The sequence below is a fragment of the Eptatretus burgeri genome, unplaced genomic scaffold, assembly GCF_056783735.1.
Source record: "Eptatretus burgeri isolate ZD-2024b unplaced genomic scaffold, Ebu_testis_v1 Ebu_testis_scaffold_3154, whole genome shotgun sequence".
In the NCBI taxonomy this organism is placed as follows: Eukaryota; Metazoa; Chordata; class Myxini; order Myxiniformes; family Myxinidae; genus Eptatretus; species Eptatretus burgeri.
This window is the reverse complement of record NW_028225102.1, coordinates 456,686-480,000: the sequence shown is the minus strand read 5'-3', so window position 1 is coordinate 480,000 and position 23,315 is coordinate 456,686. Positions and strand designations below refer to the sequence as shown.

General features: G+C 46.8%; 2 protein-coding genes across 6 annotated transcripts in view; one reads left to right on the top strand and one right to left on the bottom strand.

Moving 5' to 3' along the window:
• The window catches only part of LOC147006764 (speckle-type POZ protein-like), a 54,123-nt gene that overhangs the window by 3,723 nt on the left and 27,085 nt on the right, over window positions 1–23,315 (top strand). For 3 of the 5 annotated variants that reach the window (XR_015054614.1, XM_085867941.1, XM_085867940.1), the window contains exon 2: window positions 8,204–8,317. Coding sequence is in view for 2 of the 5 variants with exons in the window: in XM_085867941.1 (XP_085724067.1) it covers window positions 8,204–8,317 (114 nt within the window). In the remaining 3 variants the exon portion in view is untranslated. Of the gene's footprint in view, window positions 1–4,220; window positions 5,736–8,203; window positions 8,318–23,315 lie in introns of those variants that run through there. The other 2 variants (XR_015054613.1, XR_015054612.1) reach the window with 1 other exon arrangement.
• Window positions 1–23,315, bottom strand: part of LOC147006765 (netrin-1-like) — a 76,894-nt gene that overhangs the window by 39,243 nt on the left and 14,336 nt on the right. The window contains exons 2-5 of the mRNA XM_085867934.1: window positions 14,235–20,818; window positions 13,919–14,004; window positions 13,573–13,734; window positions 11,314–11,421 (exon numbers count right to left, since the gene is read on the bottom strand). The gene's annotated coding sequence lies outside the window, so the exon portion shown is untranslated. The remainder of the gene's footprint in view (window positions 1–11,313; window positions 11,422–13,572; window positions 13,735–13,918; window positions 14,005–14,234; window positions 20,819–23,315) is intronic.

Sequence of the window (23,315 nt, the reverse complement as noted above, 5' to 3'; positions counted from 1 at the left end):
TTGAATCATTTTGTCCTTGTCACACACCCAACCTGTCCACAAAGTTTTTGCAGAATCCATCCGTAACCTTTTGATATTTTGTGCTGTCTGTATCGTTTTTGGCCCGATCTCTCAATGGTGAAGAGCCACTGAAAAAAATTCTCAGATCCGGATCCGGATTCGAATCTCCATCAAAATTAAGCTTTGCTGTCCTTGGCCGGTCAACTGCAAACACAAATAATTTCAGAGCGATTGCTTGAAAACTGTGACCAAAAATCGTGTGACAAACAAACACAGACAGACAGAGAGACAGAGACGGACACTATAGACCAATATTCTGTAACGGTTGTGGGGGTCGATGGAGGAATTTAATTGGAAAGTTAGGATTGAATGGAGTTGTTTGGGACGTGGATGTGAAGAGTGCCTTCACCTCAGCGTTGCCCAGGGAAAAAAGGAAATTGTAATACCCTCTGCCACCACCATTAGGTGGTGCTACACGGTACAAATTTACATCTATAGCATACACTGCTCCCACACACCCCCACGTGAGGCCACGTCCACATAGCCGATGATAACCCCAACACAAAGTTGTGTTGGCACCACGAGTTTGAAGTTTTCAACTTAAAAGATGTGGCCGAGCATAAGGAACAAAGCCACATAGACAGATTATATAAAGGTGCAAATGGTCTTAAGCTCTAAAGGGTCAAGGGTCCAATCTGTCTGAAGGGCATAAGGGGTCTGAATGGTGTTGAGGTCTGAAGGGCCCAAAGGAATTTAAGTGGTGGAAGGGTCGAAAAGTTCGAGGGGTCAAAAGGTCTGAAGGATGAAGGAATCTAAAGGTGTCTAAAGTGTAAAAACGATTTTTACCGGAAAAGACGTCTTCATGGTCTGAATGCTAAAAGGGGTCTTGTGGGTCTTTTGAGTCTTCTTATCAGGTCAGGTCAGGTATGGGAGCATGAGCCGGAGCAGCGCGTCGTTACATCCACTTTCCGCCGGTACTCCAGGGTCCTCCGTCTGGCCATCCCCCAGGAAGATGCCTGGCCCATCCCCATCTCCTTGAGATGCTGATCAACCTGCTGCAACCACGAGGCACTTGGTCGGCCCATTGGTCTCCTCCACACACGAGACTCCCTCGTTGAGAGAATCTAGTGAGCAGGATCAGCATCAGGAAAACGAGCCACGTGTCCATACAGCCGTAGCTGACGCTGACGGACTATGCAGGTAACAAATCTCATTTGCGTCTCTCTCAGCAACCGCTCGTTGGACACAAAGTCCGACCAGTGATGGCCAAGGATTCTCCGCAGAGACCTGGAACCAAAGGAATGAAGTCTCCATCTCAGATCAACATAAGCTGCGAGCAGCCCCTGCCAAAACTCTCATCTGCGTTCGGTGAGGACCCGAAGAGCAATCAATCGTTGACCTCTTTGGTGTGAAGCCTGACTGCTCTGCGCGCTGGTGCTCAAGCAGATGGTCGTGAACCCCATTAAGGATTTTCTGAGTACTGACCTTGCCCGGCACTGGGAGCAGCGTCACCCCTCGGTAGTTGTTGCGGTTCGAGCGATCTCCCTTTCCTTTACAGAAAGGGACAACAAGACCCCTCTTCCAGTCAATTGGGATGATGCCTGTGTTCCAGGCAGATCACAGAAGTGCATGGAATGACATGAGTTCAGCATTTCCACCAGTCTTGAGAAGTTCAGCATGGATGCCACAAATCCCAGGAGCTTCACCTATTTCAACCGGTTCACCCCAGCTTATGTTTCCACAAATGAAGGTGGATCACAGTTGATTGGAGGAGCAGCAATAGGGACAGTAACACCCCTGACATCCAACGCAACAGTTGGTGGATCAGCCTGGTACAGCTGCTGTTAAGGGCCCACCACCCACTGCTCTAACTGCATGACACCGAGGGACGGGCTTGGAGGAACACAATGCACGAATTCCCCTGTAAGCAGAACGAGGTGATGCCCTACTTACCCACAGGTGATGCTCTACCCCCTCACAAATTCCTCGTACACAGGCCTCCTTGTCCACCCTCAGCGCACATTTAGTTTTACCCCTCAACTCTCTGAACAGCGCAGCTCTGCCATTCAGCCTGGCCCTGCGACTCTGGTCAATGGTATCCAGTGTCCCTTGAGAGACAAAATTCTTCGACGCCCGGTGGTGAGTTCCAAGACATCCACCGGCAACATCAAGTGTAGTGGTCCTGCCAACATCCAGCCTCGGCTGGGATGGCACCATTCTCCTGGATTTAAGCTGGAACTTTAGAGTTGCTACGACAAGCCTGTGGTCAGTATTGAGGAACTGAGCACTCTGGTAGACCCTCCAGTTCTGGATCATCCTCCAGCGACCATCAACGAGCACATGGTCAATCTCCTTTGCCACACCGACAGCATTGGAATACCAAGTCCAGCGATGAGCTTGTGGGTACTGAAACCATGACCCAGCCACCCTAAGTCCATGACTTCTTGCAAAGTCAACGAACTTAGTGCTATTCTGGTTCACAGTTCCAGACCCTTGGGGACCAACACATGTCTCATAACCATCCCTACCAGTTCGAGTAAGATGCATTGAAATCCCCCAAGACGAGAAGTGTATCTCGCCTGAGGCACTGATCAACCATAGACTCGAGCGTGGCAGAGAATGTGTCCTTCACGGTGAGACCACTCGCCTCAGTCAGAGCAGATAGAGACCAGGGAAATGACACCCAAGGAGTGATGAATCCTGAGTCTCATGATACGCTCATTGACCGGTGTTACCTCAATTATCACTGGAGTCAGCTTATTGGACACAGCTACAGCAACTCCTTGGGCATGGTAACCATCAGAGCGACCAAACCAATTGTGGATGTAACCACCCGCCATGATCTCACGACTATCCGGTCTCCGAACCTCAGAGAGTGCTGCACTCAGAGAGTGTTCAAATGCTTGAGCTCAGATGATAACAGAGACAGGTTATCATCCTCTCTTAGGGAGAGGACATTCCGGGCAACCACCCGAAGGGACCACCTCAGGTTAACCCAAGGAGACCGCCGTCTGGTGGACGACACCTCAGCACACGACCGCAATCTTTGGGTGTTTCTTGTGTTTTGCGGAATGAAGGGTTTTACGGTGGTCGGAGTGCAAATCCTGCCACCAACCTCCTCATAACAAGTAACCCAACTGCAGGAAACCTGGTGGGGGAGACGATTTCGTCGTGGCCAACCCGACCATGAAACAGGTTTGTGCAGGTTTACATGATACCTGCAGCAAGTCACAGATCTCATCTGGCCTGACCTGACAACACTCATGTAAAATGTTTTAATGATAATTATGATGTCATCGGTCACGTGGTGTGGTAGCCATGTTCGAAAAACGGATAAATGTTGGACCTCTGTATCTCTGAAACCGCACCAAGGAAAAAATTGAAACCCTAGCACGTAACAAGTGCTCTTCATGGGGAATGAGTGAGATTTTTTTTGTGACGTCATCGGTGCCTTCATTATGACATCAAAATTGAATATGTAGAATGCTACAACCCATCAGTATGAAAATTTTTTGAGGGTTATCTTGTGCTAAAATGGTCCACAAATTTTTTGATGGCGTCATCAGTCACGTGATTCGGCAGCCATATTGTTTTGTTTTTTTTAACCTTCAAAAATCTCTGAAATGGCTGAACAGATCGAGGTGAAACGTTACACTTTTGACTGCCGATCCATGAGGAACAAAACGTTTTTACATATGTCAACATTGGTCACATGGTTTGGCAGCCATATTGGATTTACCTGAAAACATATAAAAATCTTCTCCAGAACAGCCAGAGAGATCGAGGGGAAACTTCACATGAATGTTCCTCAAGGCATGTGTGTGCAAGGTTGTTCAGGAATAGTTGATGTCACATGGTTTGGCAGCCATATTGGAGGAAAGAAAAATATGAAATAATGTTTTCTCTGGGACCGCTTAATCAATCGACGTGAAACTTCACAATTGTGTTCTGGTAGTGATGGGGAATTCATGATGTAAATTTCAAATTGATCGGACACGTGGTCTGGCATCATAATTATTTAATTTTTTGATGTGGTTTTAAAAAAAAATTTATTTTATTTATGTTTTTTTGTTTAATAAGGATGGTTTGATCAGGTTTGTCCTGAAGACGTCCGTGAGCGTCAGTTCCGGCTGTATGGACATGTGGCTCGTTTTCCTGACGCTGATCCTGCTCACCAGATTCTCTCAGCGAGGGAGTCTCGTGAATGGAGGAGGCCAATGGGCCGACCACGTGCCTCATGGTTGCAGCAGGTTGACCATCATCTCAAGGAGATGGGGATGGGCCTGGCATCTGCCTGGGGGATGGCCAGACGGAGGCCCTTGGAGTACCGGCGGAAAGTGGACGCAGCGACGCGCTGTTCTGGCACATGCTCCCATACCTGACCTGACCTGATCAGGTTTGAGGGTACAGGAGCAGCAGCTGAAATGTGAATCCTATCCAGGTTACTCCTGGTGACTTCATCTTTTCTTTTTGCTTGTTCGGGTTCCTTCTGATTACTCCAATGCAGGACTGTCTGTTCCTGTTTGGTATTCCATTTGATTTGAATATAATTGATTTTAATCCCATTCCAAATTCAATTGAATTATAATATAAAACGTCATGTGTCAGGTTCAGATGTCCGATCAAAGCGGGACGTCTTGGAACCCAGTCATCACTGCCAGCAGTTATAAAGTGGCAGTTATAATTGTCTCATTAATTATGTGATACACCAGTACACAAACTCGACACAAAATACAGCACACAAAACCACACGAACAACACAGGTCCTGGTGAGGGTGTGCAATCTCTGATTGCTCTTTTTCTTGTTTTTTTTTGTAACTATGATCTCAGATCATCTCGCTCATCATTCGGAATCACCAAACGTGGAAAAATATCAACAATGATTTCTCTTTCCTTCAAAAAAGAAAGTCTAACGTCCCCCCATATATAATTTATCTCACCCTGATTGCATCCCATAATACCTTGTGCTAAACACATCATGACCTCATTAGTTGTGATGGTTCTTTGTCTTTGCAGAGAAAGAAATGAAAATAATTTATTTTCCCAACTCTACCCAGTTCTTCAACACAGAAGATTGTTTAAATCAGCAAATGTCTTCTTGTGAGGACTCCGATGAAGACTCCGATAAGGACTTGTGAGGACTTATGAGGACCCGCCCGTGTGGTGACAAGTAAACAATTTTAAGCTCCCAGTTTTCCCAACATAAATTACGCAATAAACCATGAAACTTCCGTTTTCTAATGTTACAAGAATAAAATTAATACTAACCTCAATGCATGCACAAAAATAATGTTGAATCAACCAATCAGAAGACGAGTTTAAAGCACATTTACCTGTGAAGTGCAGGAACAGAAACGCTTTAGTTATTGAGAAAAACGTCAGGGGCAGAGAAAAGGTCCCTTAACAAGGTGTGTGCCATGTGGAAAACTAGAGAAAAGAAGGGACATTCAAAACATCTCGTGTGCAACTGTGCATGCTGCAAGTACCCTTGGTGTTCTTCGGAGGAACCAAGCAATGCTCTTCAGTTTTCAGTTTAAATTTTATAACATTTTTCTTTGTCTGCAGTAGAGATGATCACCTTCTCCATGTTCACCTCACGAGGCATTGTTTTCACGCAGGTGAAACATCGCGTCAACACCTGCACAGAGAGCAACTGAACAGAGCAACGCACACGTCACTTCGGAGTTCCGAGCACATGGAGTCGTGGATCGTGGACGAGCACACAGCAAATCAGGGTTCGGCTTGCAGTAACTTTTGTTCTGAAATCGCCTCCTTATAAACACGTCAAAATCAAAGATCATCAACCCGGCTCTTTAGCTCAGTGGTAGAGCACTGGTTTCGTATTTCGCAAACCTCACATCTCACAAATTCAAATCTCACAAGAGCCTAAGTTTTTATTTATTGGTGATGTCACACAGCAGGAACGTTGAATGTCTCCATTTGTTGAATTTCTTGATGGAATTCATTCTCTGTTTTTATTTTACCAATTTACGTTGGAAATTATAATAGAAACTGGACAACTCGTGAATCCGTTGTGACAGCGATTGATGAAAAAAATCATTAAAAAAATAGAAAGAGATGAGGACCCCAAGGTAAGCTGGATTTTATCGACAGAATAAATAAATGTTTAACCCTTTATTGGTAACCTGGAGTTTTGAGGACTCCAAAGTAAGATGGGGTTTTTTTTTTCAACAAAACAAATCAATTTTAACCATTCATCGGTAACCTGGGCTTTTGAGGACCCCAAGGTAAACTGGGTTTTCCAAAAAAAAAAAAATACATTTTTAAAGGTACATTTTTAAAAAGCCATGTTTCTTCTAAAAATAATAATAATGAAATCGTTATTAAGAGTAGATTAATGTCGTTTCAGTCTTAAACGATGGCAAAGGATTTCACTTTGATATGCACATCATGTTATTGTAATAAAACTAGCACGTGCCCATAAAAAATAATTATAATAATGATAATAATAAAAAATAAATATTCAAACCGCGAGCAAGAAACAACCACACAGGCCGTTTCTTCGCTCTCGCGTGCCCGTACATGCGTGGCCCGGAAGTTCGCATATCGCAGTTACGATTATTCGCAATTTAGTTTTAATGGCCAATTATTCAATTAGCGCCAACGTATTTTGCCTTTTCGCAATGTCGTCGCAAGGAAAAACACAAAGAGAAGAGAAGAGAGAGAAAAAATTTTTACTTCCTGGTTCGGAGCATACCAACTCACTCTGATGTTACCGAAATTTATACACCGTCTTATATGAAAACGATCACAACTTGGGGGCATTGTGTTTATCTATAAATGTGCATAAGAAATCGAGAAATTATTAGAATACACGAAGTCATCACTATCCGGAAGCCCTACGTTGTAACCCGTAATGGGGAATGCGACTGAGGTTCCCTTCCCCCATCGGCCACGCCCACGCAGCAACGTGTCTTGTCATTGGTTGGTAAATAAATGGCCATAACTTGGGAGGCACTTGTCCGATTAATATCAAACCTTGAAAAGGCACATTCTCAGGTCCCCAGCAATATATCTGGCAACTTTCAATTAGATTGGACCAGTGGTTGTCGAGAAACAGCGGTCACACACACACACACACACACACACACACACACACACACACACACACACACACACACACACACACACACACACACACACACACGTTGCTGGAATTATAGATTTTTCCAACGTGGGGTCCAAAAGACCTCAGGTAACCCAGATGTTACTGCAGGATGAAGGTTACCTGTTGAGCGTTAAATAAATGATTTTTTGAACTTCCTTTGTTTGGTATATCTTCTGTTTGCAGTTGATTTTTAGAAGCAGGTGTGCACACCTCCGTGACCCAACTGGTATTTTCTTCTTTGGGCCCAGGGTCAGCCCCCTCGAATGCCGAACAGCAATCCTCGAGTACTGAACAGCCAGAAATATATAAATGAGCGATTGTTGCCATGCTCGTTGCCACACCTGTGTTTGTGTTGAAGAGTCACAGGTACTCTGTGAATGTTGATAAACACACCAATCTACTCACACACACACACAAATCCACACACACCCACACAAACACACAAATCTACACACAAACACACACACACACACACAAATTTTTCACACACACACAAATTTTACACACACACACACACAATTTTACACACACACACACACACACACCTACACACACCCACTCAATCACACAAGTCTACACACACACACACAAATTTTACACACACACACACACAATTTTACACACACACACACACACACACACACACACCTACACACACCCACTCAAACACACAAATCTACACACACACACACACACACAAATCTACATACACACACAAATCTACACACACCCACTCAAACACAGAAATCTACACACACATACACACACAAATCTACACACACATACACACACAAATCTATGTGCACTTACGTCCAACAAGAGAAAGGTGACACATGCACTGCACATGGATGATCGAAACTCCTTATAAACACGTCAAAATGACAGGTCATCAACCTGGCTCTTTAGCTCATTGGTTCAAGTACTAGTCAAGTAAACCATATCATTGGTTGTGAGTTCAAACCTCACCAAAGCCTATGTTTTAATTTCTTCGAAGAAACACAGCAGGAACGTTGAATGTCTCCATTTGTTAAATTTGTTGATGGAATTCATTCTCTGTTTTTATTTTACCACCAGGGGTATCAGACTGTCTCAAATGCTCGAGATCCCTGCAGAGAGACCTCCCTGATCTCATGCCTGGCATTGAGGGCCTCCATCCGTTGCTGGAACAACAGAAACAGCTCGTCAAAGGTACCACGACCGGGTCTGAATCTCAACTTATGATCTGAGCTCAGGCCGTTGGAGAAAAGGATTTGATGTCAACTGCAGTGACAGATTCCATGACCTTGTCTCTAATTGGAAGCAAGTTTATCGGCCTGCAGTGAAAGAGCAGGTTGCGGGTCACCAAACATGTTCTGAAAATTTATCAATATAATTATATGTGCATTAAATAGTTTGATGCAAACTATTGTGGTTGCCTAACTATCGGGAAGATTAATGAAATTTAACTCCGAAGTTGTTATTTCTCGAGGCTGTTGAAAAAAACAGCCGCGTGCCCATATATGGATAGTGACGTCACGTTCTCCAAAACAAAGCGGACGCTCACTCGCTCATTGAAGAAGTGTCCAGTTCAGCGGGCCAGTTCAGTGTCAAGTTCTCAACAAATCAACTTATTGTTGATTAAATTACTTTTTGACAGCATCAGCAAGTTGGTCTATTTCATTTCAATTGTAAAAAATTGATCAATTTTCCAATTTTTTTTCTTCTAAATTTGGTGGAATATTTCCAAATGAGGCTAAGCATGTTTTGGTATTTATATGCCACAACAGTCTCTTGAACGTTGGGGTTTGTTCTGACTGTTCACTTTCGCTGGGGTCAAGCTCAGCTGTAAGAAAGACTTCAACGCCAAGGCGACGGTGTATAATATATTTGGATCCATTATTGATTCATTCTATTTCTGACTCTTGAGTGACGAGAGGGTTGGTCGTGGTAGTATGGCAGCTTCGCTGCCGGGGTAGCTATCATTTCTTGAAGCGCGACTGTGTCGCTGATGCATTGCCCCTCTTCCAGTACACACACTGGAACTGGTACTCATTTCGCCGACCTCAGAAGGATGACAGGCTGAGTCAACCCCCTGGTGTATTAATTCAGCGGTGGACAGGGCTTGAACTCAGGACCCTAGGATCCCAAGCCACCACCCTAACCAATGAGAAAAGGATTTCAATTTGATATGCACATCATGTTATTGTAATACCAGAGTTGGTGTCAAAGCCACCCAATGCTCGCCTGTTTATACATTTATCGTTTTTAAAAGACGAGTCTAATAATTAATATTTTTTATAATCCTCTAACAATTTTTTTTTTGGGGGGGGTTGGAAATCACTTAAAATATGTAGAAATGCAAAAAGAAATTTTCTCGAACAATTTTTTTTGGGGGGGGGGCGGTTGGAAATCATTTAAAGCATGGAGAAATGCAAAAAAAAAAAATTCTCTTTATTTTTTTTGGGGGGGGGCGGACCAAGTCCAAAATCTAATGGCATGATCCTTGGACTATACCGAACCCCCCCCCACCAAGTTTCGTCGAAATTCTAATCACTAAAATATGTAGAAATGAAATATGAAAAAGAAATCGAAATTTTGTTGAAAAAAGTTTTTGCAACTTTTTTCAACAAAATTTCGATTTCTTTTTCGAACAATGTTTTTTTGGGGGGGGTTGGAAATTACTTAAAACTTAGAAATGCTAAAAAATATTTTCTCTAACAATTTTTTTTTTGGGAGGGGGTTGGAAATCACTTAAAACATCCAGAAATTGAAAAAAGAAATGGAAATTTTGTTGAAAAAAAAGTTGCAAAAATTTTTTTTCTCTAACTATTTCTTTTTGGGGGGGTTGGAAATCGCATAAAACATGTAGAAATGCGAAAAAAAAATTTCTCTAACAATTTTTATTTGGGGGGGGGGGAACCAAGTCCAAAATATAATGGCATGATCCTTAGACCATACCCAACCCCCCCCCCCCACCAAGTTTCGTCGAAATCCGTCTAGGAGTTTTTCCGTAATACAAAAAATTTAACATTTTCACGCTCACGCTGGGGGTATCGCTATAGCTCTCTGTTCTTCGAACAGGCGAGCTAAAAATGATGAGAATTTTTTTCCCAACGTGGGGTCTGAAAGACCTCAGGTAACCCAGATGTTACTGCAGGATGAAGGTTACCTGTTGAGTGTTAAATAAATGATTTTTTGAACTTCCTTTGTTTGGTATATCTTCTGTTTGCAGTTGATTTTTAGAAGCAGGTGTGCACACGGAGGTGTGCTCACCAGGCTACTTGAGGGTTAAAAAAAATTATTTCATCAAGTCACAGGCGAATCAAACTTTACATTATTTTATGCATCGAACAAGAAAATGAAAATCCACAAACCAATCTGTCTGGTGGAGTCTGTCAGTGTGAACTGCCGGACAGTCAGTCCTGCCACTTGTACACGAAATAGGCCGTTTTCTGGCACTTGCAAGTGGCTCAAATTTATATGGCTCAGGGCCAGAAACTCCATAGTATAAATTCCCATCATCCTCCGACTCGTCCTCGGCAATATCGGAATGAAAACACTCAATTGAATCGCCGCTGAAATCACTCTCTGATTCGCATCTCGCGAATCGTTCACACGCTTTTTCTGAATGTTCACGAAGTTTTTGGAGAACGTGACGTCATAGCATCTTCGGAAAATTCCGGTCTGTTTTTCGATCACTGACAAAAGTTTTGACTTAAAAGTTAATTTTCGCATATTTTGAGTTTCAAATGTAAGAAAATAATTGCCCAACGATTATATTAATGTGATTGCAACTTTCGAATCACGCGAAGTTATCAGCGACCCAAAACCTGCTCTTTAATCCTGATAAACACCGTCATGCCGTGCACCCCATTGGGCTGGGTGGGATGTGGTGCAGGAGAGCTGGTGGACAAACGGTCTTCATCCTCAATGCGTCCGCACTTGTGGACCCGATATCAAACATGATATAAATCTCATGATTCATGGGATTGTCTTGGTAATTAGCAGAAAGACAATGAAGTTGGATATAATTGGGGGGACACGTGAGTGCACGATGTGAATAAAGTTTATTCCAACACACCATTAAAAGGGAAATATTTAATATTCATGGAAACGGGGTGTGAAGAGACCCCTGGGGTGGAACCGCAAAATAAATACTCGTGTGAAATACAGTACAGTATGGTACAGTACGGTACAGTGCTTACACAATGCTCAGTGTTTGTAACATGATCACTTTGCCTGGCCTGTGGGTCACATTAGATCTCGTCTTCTTCAAACGTCTCGGTGCTGGATCCATCAATGGTGAACTCGCCCTGAAACACACGTGGTGTGGACAGGTGGTCGTTCAACCAATGAGAAACGAGAAATCATCCCGAAATACAAAACTCGTCCACTTAGTACTCAAACTCAACCTGACGAAAACAACAGCTCTGATGATTCACCACCTTATCAAAATCTCATCGACCAATCCACCACAAATGGTGCTGTACACTCGGGGAGGGTGGGAGCAAGGAGGAGGAGGAAGTGGGGGGAGGTAAATGTGAGGGGAGGGGTTCCCCACTTGCGTTTGGTCGTGGGACTTGTGGAGAAGGGGGAGTAGTACAGGATTGAACGAAATGGGGTACGTTGAAACATCACGTTAATACAGTAAGTGGAGACCATACCACCAGGAGAGGTCCATGGGGGAGGGGGTGGAGAAGGAAGGGGGTAAACATGACAGAAGGTGGAGGGAAGGCAGCGTGATGAGAAGAGCAGGCAGTGTGAGGGCAAGTGAAGGGAAGGCAGCTTGAAGTGAAGGGAAGGTGGCGTGAGGGGAAGGGAATGGAAGGTGGTTTGAGGGGTGGGGAATGGAAGGTGGTGTGAGGGGAAGGGAATGGAAGGTGGTGTGAGGGGAAGGGAATGGAAGGTGGTGTGAGGGGAAGGGAATGGAAGGTGGTGTGAGGGGAAGGGAATGGAAGGTGGCATGAGGGGAAGGGAATGGAAAAGTGAGGGGAAGGGAAGAGAAAATGGGATGAGGGTACGGAAGGCAGTGTGAGGGGAAGGGAATGGAAGGTGGCGTGAGGGGAAGCAGCTGAAAATGTGTTGTGAGGGGAAGGGAATGGAAGAGACCGTGAAGGGGAAGGGAAGGGAAGAGAGCATGAAGGGAATGGAATGGAAGGTGGTGAGAGGGGAAGGGAATAGAAAAGATCGTTCGGGGGAAGGGAAGGGACGAGAGCATGAGGGGAAGGGAATGGAAGGTGGTGTGAGGGGAAGGGAATGGAAGGTGGTGTGAGGAAAAGGGAATGGAAGGTGGTGTGAGGGGAAAGGAATGGAAGAGGAGTGAGGGGGAAGGAAAGGTTGTGTGAGGGGAAGGGAATTGAAAAGAGCGTTCGGGAGAAGGGAAGGGAAGAGAGCATGAGGGTAATGGAATGGAAGGTGGTGTGAGGGGAAGGGAATGGAAGAGATCGTGAGGGGAAGGGAATGGAAGGTGATGTTAGGGGAAGGGAATGGAAGGTGGTGTGAGGGGAAGGGAATGGAAGAGAGCGTGAGGGGAAGGTCATGGAAGAGGCGTGAGGGGGATGGGAAGGTGGTGTGAGGGGAAGGGAATGGAAAAGAGCGTTCAGGGGAAGGGAAGAGAGCATGAGGGGAATGGAATGGAAGGTGGTGTGAGGGGAAGGGAAAGGAAGAGAGCGTGAGGGGAAGGGAATGGAAGGTGGTGTGAGGGGAAGGGAATGGAAGGTGGTGTGAGGGGAAGGGAATGGAAAAGAGTGAGGGGAAGGGAAGATAAAATGGGGTGAGAGTAAGGAAGGCAGTGTGAGGGGAAGGGAATGGAAGGTGGCGTGAGGGGAAGCAAATGGAAGGTGGTGTGAGGGGAAGGGAATGGAAGAGAGCGTGAGGGGAAGGGAAAGGAAGAGAGCATGAGGGCATTTGAATGGAAGGTGGTGAGAGGGGAAGGGAATGGAAGGTGGTGTGAGGGGAAAGGAATGGAAGGTGGCATGATGGGAAGGGAATGGAAAAGAGTGTGAGGGGAAGGGAAGAGAAAATGGGGTGAGGGTAAGGAAGGCAGCGTGAGGGGAAGGGAATGGAAGGTGGCCTGAGGGGAATGGAATGGAATAGTGTGAGGGGAAGGGAATAGAAGGTGGTGTGAGGGCAAGGGAATGGAAGGTGGTATGAGGGGAAGCAAATGGAAGGTGGTGTTTGGGGAAGGGAATGGAAGGTGATGTGAGGTGAAGGGAATGGAAGGTGGCATGAGGGGAAGGGAATGGAAGCGAGTGTGAGGGGAAGGGAATGGAAGGTGATGTGAGGGGAAGGGAATGGAAGGTGGTATGAGGGGAAGGGAATGGAAGGTGGTGTTCGGGGAAGGGAATGGAAGGTGGCATGAGGGGAATGGAGGCAGAGTGTGGGGAAGGCAAGCCGGTGTGAGCGGCGGAGACGACACTCGACTACATACCCAGACAGATCGTTAATCGTCCACGAGTGCATACCTGGGTAACTTTTCAACAATCCCCCTCTGCGTCACCATGTGATGTCATATCGAGTCGGAACTTCACGATGGTCAGGTATAAATTACCACGGTTAGAGGAAGGTTTAACCACTGCAGCCACATTCGTGTGCGGTCTTGACTTGTCGGTAGTTTGACCCAGCAACTGCTCCACATCACGAGAAGTAAAAAATAAATGTTCATTGAAGGATACCATGAGTGTTCATGGTAAAGATCGTTCCTTATGCTCCTCTATTATGGTCCGACAATCAACAATGTGACGTCAGAGGTGTGTGCACATCGTCCATTGAAATCTACTTCATTATATTAATTCATTTTATTACACAAACCTGCTTGGGGTGATCAGGCGGTACCTGCTGGACATTCCCAGTGCCAATTCCTCTGTGTGTCAATGGTCATCGAGCGACTTCAACATCTGTGGGTCAAACACCAAGTCTCGTACACCAGTTCACACACGCATGACCACACAGTCTGTAGGGTCCATTTCGTACCCTTCACTCAACCAAAAGACCACATTCAACAACTGATTACGTTTATGATAACATGCCATGTCGAGTGTGCTGCTCATGTAAGATGGCTCCGTTAATATTCAGTGGAGGAAATCCATCAAAACCGTGGCTCCTTCCAAGCCGAGACGCCACGTACCTGCAAATTCAATTGGCTGGATGGGGATAAAAACATGTGGAGCATCGAATCGAGGTCAAGCTCGTCATCAGCACGATCGAAGCCCCAGGTGTCTGCCCACAGCTTGTTGACAGCCAGCAACACATTGCGAGAGGATAACCTCTGGGATGAGATGATACCGTGTCATCCGAGCATCTCCAATACACGGTCCAAGAACACCGTCAGGCTTTGGAAAACGGGGTCGGGACAGAGGGAGGTGGGGTGTGGGAGTGAGAGCGGAGAGAGTTCGTAAATCGTGTGGTGTGAGAGACGCGGTCATTACCAAGGTAGACGGAGGTTGTTTTCACCCATGTCTGTCTGTCTCTCTGTCTGTGAGCAGGATATCTCAAAAAGCTATGGACGGATTCGGAGGAAACCTGGTGGACAGGTTGAGAGTGTGACAAGGACGAATTGATTCGATTTTGGTTCAGGTCTGGATCTAGATCCGGTTTACCAGTGGGATACAACACGTGAACTGTTCAGCCTGGCGGAGGTATGCGCTCTACTGAGTGCCGCTCGAGTTGATAAGATGAGGGTTACTCGAACCGTTACGGCATAACGCCTTCGGGACGAGAGAGACGGCGACAACAACGGACCACAGGTGACCTGAGTGTGACGTCACTCCAAGAGGCACAAAACCCGCAGAACTCGCGCGGCAACGGAACTTCCAAGGACTTGAGTAGAATTTCATGAAAATGTAAAGCGAGTGATGTGAACATCGACATGATGACCGAACTCACTGCCGGGAATGATGCCGTGCCTCACACATTTGTAAAGAACCCCGTTGCTGCCATATAACGGCAAGGCCTCGAGCAGTGGAGCACGTGGTCGTGCTTAAACAATAGGAGATAAATAAATAAATAAATAAATAAATTTAAAAGCACGATCGCCGTGAAGGATGAAAAAACGAGGCACGGCGTGTTCGTCAGGGACTCGTGCTGCGTGTGGTGAGGCGGGAAGTTGCACACAAAGCACCTGCGGAGTGTGCACCTGATTTGGTTCCAGGTTTTTCCCGGAGAGACCGTGGAAAGCACATCGGCGCGGGCATTGACGAGGAACCATCTCAGCTCGGCGGGAAAGTTCTCCTGTTGGACACACTTGACGGAGTCGTCGCTCAGACGTGGAGGTGGTTCCCTGAAGGTTCAGAAAACACTGTATGTGACTGTGTGTGTGTGTGTGTTTGTGTGTGTGTGTGTGTGTCACAAAGACCACACATACAAACACATGCTCCCCAAGCGAAACAGTCTTTTCAGCCTATTCTTATTTTCCGGCCTGATCCCAAAAATGATTCTTTTCTCTCATGTATACATAAATGACTCATTGACACTGACAAACATTCCTTACTCACTGCACTCTCCGGTGAACTGTTCCCACATAATAACTACTCTCCAATTAAAATTCCCAGTCACGTGCTCCATTTGTTTGTTTTTTTTTCAATGAAGATGACATCATCTCAGTGATTGTTCCCACCCAAGGTTCTTGATGGTATGGTTGTGTGTGGCTGTCACTGGGCCATGTATATCAATGGGAGAGGAGCTGGTACCACGTACAAGGGATGTCTGATGAAAGATCCTCGCTCTGCTCAGATAAGGTTCTTTAATGGGGGAGTGTGCCCCCTTTTTTCCCTTTGATCAAGAGGTGCGGTCCGTAGTTCCCATCGTGTACAGCCTTCTTGGCGGCATTTCCCATCATTGGTTAGAGGCACAGCTGTGCCAATGATGCAGTGCCCCTCTTACGAGTCCACATTGGTGCTCATTTCACCGACCTCAGAAAGATGACAGGCTGAATAAACCCCCTGGTTTTAATTCAGCGGACAATGGGACTCGAACTCAGGACCCGAGGATCCCAAGCCACCACCCTAACCACTTAACCTCCACCAGGCTTTGATCCATAGTAAAATGGCAAGATGGTAATTAACATAAGGAATATGAATGAAGCTTTCACTCCATCATGAAATCGTTTCGAATTTGACAAAACGAAATAGTGAAAGTTCACAGAGGAATCTAAACTGGAGGCAAGAACCTGGCTTTGTACAAACTGACGTCACTTCCTCCTTGGGGGGGGGAGTGGAACGATCAATGCAGTGAAGAAGAAGAAGCGGCGGCGGGAAAAGCTGTGTTTGCCTGTGCATTGTGGGTAGACAAGCGGTGGAACACAAGAGGTTTTGCTCGGTAAACGTTGCCTGTGGGGCACCGTGGTTGCAACAGAGAAATCTATCCGCAAGTAAGAGCCGGCTGAGTATAAACTGATGCACTTCCCCTGAGGAGGAGGAGGAGGATTCAATGCGGTGAAGAAGAAGAAGCGGCGGCGGGAAAAAGGTTTTTTTTGCTTTTTTTGGCCCGTGGCTGGAGAAGTCGTTGGAGATGAGAGTTCTTGCTTGGTCGACGTGAAGGGCACCGTGGTTAACCGGCTAACCGCTGTCAATAGATCGACCCTCGAGGGACTGGACAAAGTTGGACTCGGAGGGCCAGCTTGGCGGGCTTTGGACCCATCCTGGGCCGACATCGGGACATTGTCGCAGGGTGTACAAGGGGCCGGTGGACGATGCCGTGAGGTTTCGACCTTGGCTTTAGTTATGACTGAATAAACAGTTGATTCATGATGTGGAAGTTGATTCCCTGAACGATCAAGTGAAATACGTCACAATAAGCTTGGGGGGTATGGAGGCCCCGGGAGCGCTTGCAGTGGCGCGAATTCCCAGCGTGATTGTCCCGGTGTGTGTGGTTAAAGGTGTGAGTGTGGCGAAATGCGTGTTGAAACGCACGCATTGCGTGGGTGAAAGGCCGTGTGTGAGAGAAACCGCATGTGTGAGAACGCGGTATGAGAGGGAAATGGCGGTTGGTATGCGAGAACACGCAACCGCATTCCCGAGTGAGAGTGTCATGGCGAGGTGTGTAAGCATCATAGCACGAGGGAGAGCGGGTGTTGAATGGCGACGAAGACGGCACCAGACAAGAGACAAGGGCCGTGTAGCGGCCGTAGCCGTTTCGGTGACCGTGCCGGATGAGCACGGCAGCGAGCGCGGGGTCCGTGCTGTGCCGCGCACGAAGCCGCCGCGTGGCGCCTGAAATCCTGTCCAGAAACGCCCGCGGTGGATGTAAGCCGATCCCGCGGACGGACAGAAGCTCGGCTGGAAATATGAATTTGGGCCGGACGGGTTCTCCGGGCGAGCGTGTGTGTGAAGCTCCATGTGGCCTGCGCCGCGCGTTCTGTTCGCAGAGCGCGCGAAGCAGTTTCCCCGATGTGTTACGCGTGCCCGGCTTGCGCGAGAAATCGCGTGGGTTCGAGGTGCGAGTGACGTCATCGGGGATTCCGTGGCGCGGGTTTCGGACGAGCAGAGCACGAGTGCTCGCGTGGGGAACCCCTCGAAACGCGAGGCTTGCTTGGGATGTGCAGGGTTGGGGTGAGTTTCCTCCAGCAGCTGAAGACATGAAAAAGGTTATGTGACAGACAACGGGCCCTTTTGAACATTGGTGGGGACCATCAGCTGCGGAGCGCTCACCCTAAAAAAACAACTATGACTAACTTTGCCATGCCCTTTTTCCCACAGAGTCCATCAGTCCTGGGCCATGGTTGAGTGTAAAATGTATAAGGTTAAGTTTAGGGTAAAATTGCAAATGAGTTTTGCTCCCCCTGCATGTTTGTCGTAGAGCCGGCAATTTTAGTTAAGATGTCTGTATGAGTGAGTTTGTTGAGTTAGTTACACAGCCCACAGGTTATTCACTTTTGGGACACGGATACACCAAATGTCACACGAAGGGATCCGAAGGTAAATCGTACGAGGGGAGAACTTACACATGAAAGCACACGAAAATTTGACGACTCGGGACGAGTCTGTAAAAAGGGGAGGGGGTAGTGTTACGGTTGTGGAAATTCACAGATCACCATTCAGGTTCCCCAGAGATCAGTTATGTCGATAAGTGTGTGTTCCAGGTTAGATTTCCCCACCGATGTATAAAGGGAATTATTCATGTGCCGGGCTGTGCATCTTTGAGTTAGCCGTTATTCTGTTCTGTCTTTTATTTCCAACAAACAGCATCACCACAGCACCAGCCACACTCCAGCCACGCCACCACCACCACCACAACAGCATCTCAGCAACTCCCGCCCCGATATCCCTCAGAACGGGTAAACAGAAGTGACGGTTGGGGCGTGTCCCTCAGGACGGGGAAAAGAAATAGAATGTCGGTTATCACGTCCCTCCTCTACAAACAAAGAGCCAAGCTGAACTCCCCTGGAATTTCCCCCGCGCGCCGAAAAGGGAGGGGCAAATGCCCGGGGCGATAAAAAGGCGCGTTTTGACGCTGAGACGCTCTCTCTCTCTCTCTCTCTCTCTCTCTCTCTCTCTCTCTCTCTCTCTCTCTCTCTCTCTCTCTCTCTCTCTCTCTCTCTCTCTCTCTCTCTCCTTGGTCTCCATGAGAGTTGTCGGTTGGTGAGTGGGTGAGAGAGTCTCTCTCCTTGGTCTCCTTGGCGTCGTTGGAGTTGGTCGTTGGAGGCTCCGTTGGAGGCGTCGTTGGAGTAGAGAATTGGTGAGGACATCGGTGGACTTAGTGGAATCGGTGGGGAGCGCAGCAGCACTGAGCAGTTGGTCGGGGTTGGTCGAGTCGGAGCCGGAGAGAAGTCGCCAGCCGGATCGCCGTTAGAGGCGCCATTGAAGGCGTTGTTGGAGTCCAGACGAGTTCGGGCAGAGACATCGAGGGTCACCCAGCGAGTCACCAAGAGGGTGGCAGGTAGCCTGCTCGGTCTCCCAGAGTCCCTTTAGTCCTGCAGCATAGTCTGATATTTCAGATCAATTGTTCAAATTTGCATAAAAGCACCAAAATTGGTACACATGTAGAATAATGTATTCCAAACAATTCTAGATATGCAGCCACCCGAGAATGTGCCTTGGTCAGCTTCCGCGACCATTTTCCAAAATGGCCGCCATTATACTTTCGCGAAGTTGGCTATACGCTCTTATTTTCTCATTGTATTGGTGGTCTTATTGGTGGTCGATATAAGGACAGTGTAAAATTCAGTAAATTGACCATGAAAAGGCATATTCAAATATTATGAGCCAGTATTTTCGGTAAAAAAGCCATTATTTGATTTGTAAATTGCAGCTCTCCTGAAACGCAGGACACGGTCGTATGAGATGCTGAGACCACAACTGAAGAGCTTGTCCACTAGTTCCCTCTTGCGAGTCTCAGCGGGCAGCATCAGGCCAATGTACATTGGCAGAGGAGTTTCTTGAGAGGTGGCATGTCTGACAGCTGGATGTTCTTGTGTCTTTGTACCAACAGTAGAGGTGCTTCTTTTCTGCTTCTGGCGATGCTTGGTACCATTGAATTTCAGGAGCTGTGCAATGGACAAAGCTGCCTGTCTTGAAGGAGCATCAAATTGATTTTTGATGGAGGGTCCATGCAGCACCATATTTACCAGTGAAAGGAGCACAGGTGGCACAGCCTCCTGCTGGCAGCCTTCCTTGAATGAGCCAGTGAATGAGTTGGCTTCCTCAAACATGTATCGACGAACTATCTGTGAAGCTCGAGCGAGGTGAACTATAATTCACTGTCACAGTCCAGCTCGCAGGCTTTGCCAAGTGCCTCGCCAATGTCCTCATCAAATGCCAACAGGACATCTCGTCCTTTGCTCTGTGCCCGTAGGCCTGGGAGCTGGGCTAGTAGGCGTTCTTTCAGCCTTGTCGTATTCACTCTCGTGTCCAAGGGAACTCCAAAATGCTCCATTCTGTTCGCGTACAGGTTTGCTTGGTCGGCAAGTCTGAATACAGGAGATGTGTCCTCTTCCAGGTGAGTATCTTCAATGTAAAGGGCAAGTTCTGCCAGCACAATTCCGGAGACCACACTTTCATGACCAGTCTTGTCTTCAGCATTGACAGAGGACTTTGCGCGATTGTAGAGAGACATTAAACACTTGGAATGATACTTGACATCAAGAGCTCGCATATCACCCATGCTGAGCCGTGCCAGCAGTTAGTGGTCTCCAATTTGTGTTGCACACTGCCGCACACGCTGATCAATCTTAAAGGTGGTGGCTTCATGTCAGGTGTCCACACCAGACTGTCTGCAGAAGAAGCATGAGGGTTGACGAGAGGTACTTGATTCTGCACTGAGTGACCTGGTGCGCTTTCCTGGCACGGCATTGCCTTCATCAGATGAGCTGCCTCCTGCTGGCCTCTTCTGTGCTCTTTGCAACTTTGTTGTATTAAAACGAAGCATGCATCGTTTATGATAGACAGCTTTGTGAGCAACCAGTGCTGCCTCGATGCCCTCTCCTTCATCAAGTCTATCAAGCTGCAGCGTTCTGGGTAGTAAGCCCAACTCTCCAAACTGCATCAGATTCCCAGCCAGTGTCTTGAACCCACTGCCTGTGTTTGGGCGTTTCGTATTTTCTGGGCAAACAAGGGACTCTGCTGTGTCCTCCTGGCATATGGCACACAGTTCCCAGTTTGTGTTGGATGGGCCAACAGAAGCACGGTCCATGGAAGAATGCACGAGCTGGAACTTCTTTGACATGGTCACTCCCGCTCGTGTTGACTCCGCTCCTGATGATTATCATTCCATATTCTGCAAAGATACAAAACACCTTGTTACCATACTAATACTACTAACTACTACTACGACACCAATATCACCAATTACAACACCACTTCCACCACCACAACATGGGATTTTTATGGGATTTTCCCATAAAAATGTCCATTTTTCCCCAATACAATGGTTGGAAATATAATAAATCAACACAAATGACATTTGTATTGTTTTCCTTTGTAAATGCACATCACATGGAGTATTTATCACCTCTGAGAAATCTACAAAGAGAATAACAATGACAGATATCCCACGTTGTTAAAGTAGAATGGCGGCCATTTTGGAAAATGGCCGCCAAAGCTGACCAAGGCAAAATCTCGAGTGGCTCCACATCCAGAATTGCTCAGAATACATTAGTCAACATATGTACCAATTTTGGTGCTTTTATGAAAAGTAGAACAATTGGTTTGCTATGCTACAGTACTACTTCGGTCATCCTGGCTCCGAGCAATCATAAAGGCTTACGAGCCCAGCTCTCTTCTTATCTTGCTTTTCTGGGGTTTTGCATGAAAGTCTGTGGCGCCTTGTCTAATAAGTAGTGAACTGATTAAGTGCATGTACATAATAAGTAGATATCGGCTGTAGGTCTTTTTGCTCGTGTCTTGTCCCCATCCCCCCCCCCCCTTCATTGCATACGTGCCTGCATTGAAAAGAAATGTCCCCTTTGTTTGAACATTCACCTGCTCGTTGCGTCCCTTCCTTCATTGAACTGCCGTAATTGCGTTCGGAATAAATAGCTGGCTGATTAATAGCCGATAAAACGTACATCTGGTCCGACGGGGCGTGGCGATAAAAAAAACGCTCGGCAATCGCAAATGGAGCGAGCGGCTTAAGCGGCTCTTTTCCGTGCAGGCTCCGTTGAGGTGTAGATTCCTGGCATTTCTGTCTGCGTGAATAATTAGGTGCATCGACAATTCGGCGATCAACCCTGGAGCGCGTGGACAGAAGAGTTGGCTGATCTATGGTGCAGTTAACAACACCCGTAGCTGGGTTTCGGCGTTGATCCGGAAAGCTGCGACTGGATTGCCCGTCCTGTGGGGGCGTGGCCGCGATTTGGGCTAAGGCGGGGTCGCCCACACGCCGAACGGGTGGGAATCCACAACAATAGCAACTGTAAATGAGCTCAGGTGTAACCAATTACTCTCAAAATCAGCAAACAAGTTACTTGGCCTCCACCTGGGTTAACGAAGTGATTCTGATTCTCAGAATAAAACTAGTAGGGCACTCGGTAGAGCGAATACCTCCGCCCTGTAATGCCTGATCCACGAGAACATATCTGGCCTCATACATGTTTGACATATCGTGATATATATCATTTTTGAGCCCAATCTCTGAATGGTGAAGAATCACGAAAATAATTCTCGGCGAATAAGTCGGATCCGGATTTTCACCAAAATTTAATCAGTTTGTCCTTGTCATGCACCGCACCTGTCCACAAAATTTAATCCGGATCCGTCCGTAACTTTTTGAGATATCCTGCAAACAGACAGGCAGAAAGGGGTGCAACACAGGACCTCCTTCACCTTCGGTGGTGGAGTTACTCAGCTGTTCCTGCAGGTTTCCTCTGCTGGGTAGTGCGTTTCACTGCAAATACTCAACCATGAGCACCAAGGAGGTTTCATCAGACCTCCGGGATAAAGTTGTGGAAAAGCACAGATCAGGTGATGGGTCTATAAATATTAAAAAAGCCTTGAATATCCAATTCAGGAGCACAGCTATAATTTTAGAGCTCTTAAAAAAAAAAAAAAAAAATATATATATATATATATATATATATGATATATGATATACAGTATATTGTTGTGGATCCGGGGTGGCGGGATTCTGACCCGGTCCCTGGTGCCACCCTCACCACCACCGTCTCCGGGAATCTATAACGCCGGCCGGCTCAGGACAGGCCTCGGGTCACGCGCCTTCAATCTCGATACCAACGTAATCCTTGTACGTTGCTAGTTGGGGAAGTAGAACCCCTGGTTACAGACCGGTTGTGTCAGAGATCGAGCGGAGTCGACCAGTCTGCAACCACTTTGGTTTTATATGCCAATCGAACGGATCGTTCTTCGATGCGACACAAATGAATCCATTGTGGCAACTGCATATTAATTAACCAGATTTTTATTTGGGGAACATCAGGGATCACAACACAAGCAATAAACACTACAATGGTTATACTATCTACCCGTTCTTACCTCGGGAACCACGATCTAAAGGTTTCGAGGGGATCACTCCTGAAATATGCCTAAAACAACACGTGCAGCCAAAACAGACAGACAGACATGTCTGTTGCAGACATGCATGCATGCAGACAGAGTACTTGGTGATGGCTCATGGAATTTAATTCCCGAAGCTGTTCGGACTCCCAGCTCGAACGTGCTGCGTGGCAAGAAATGGCGGCGCAGCACTCCCGCTCCCTCAAGGCACCGCATGCACGGTCTCCGCGTAGGGTCTCTGACCTCGCGTAGGGTCGAAGATG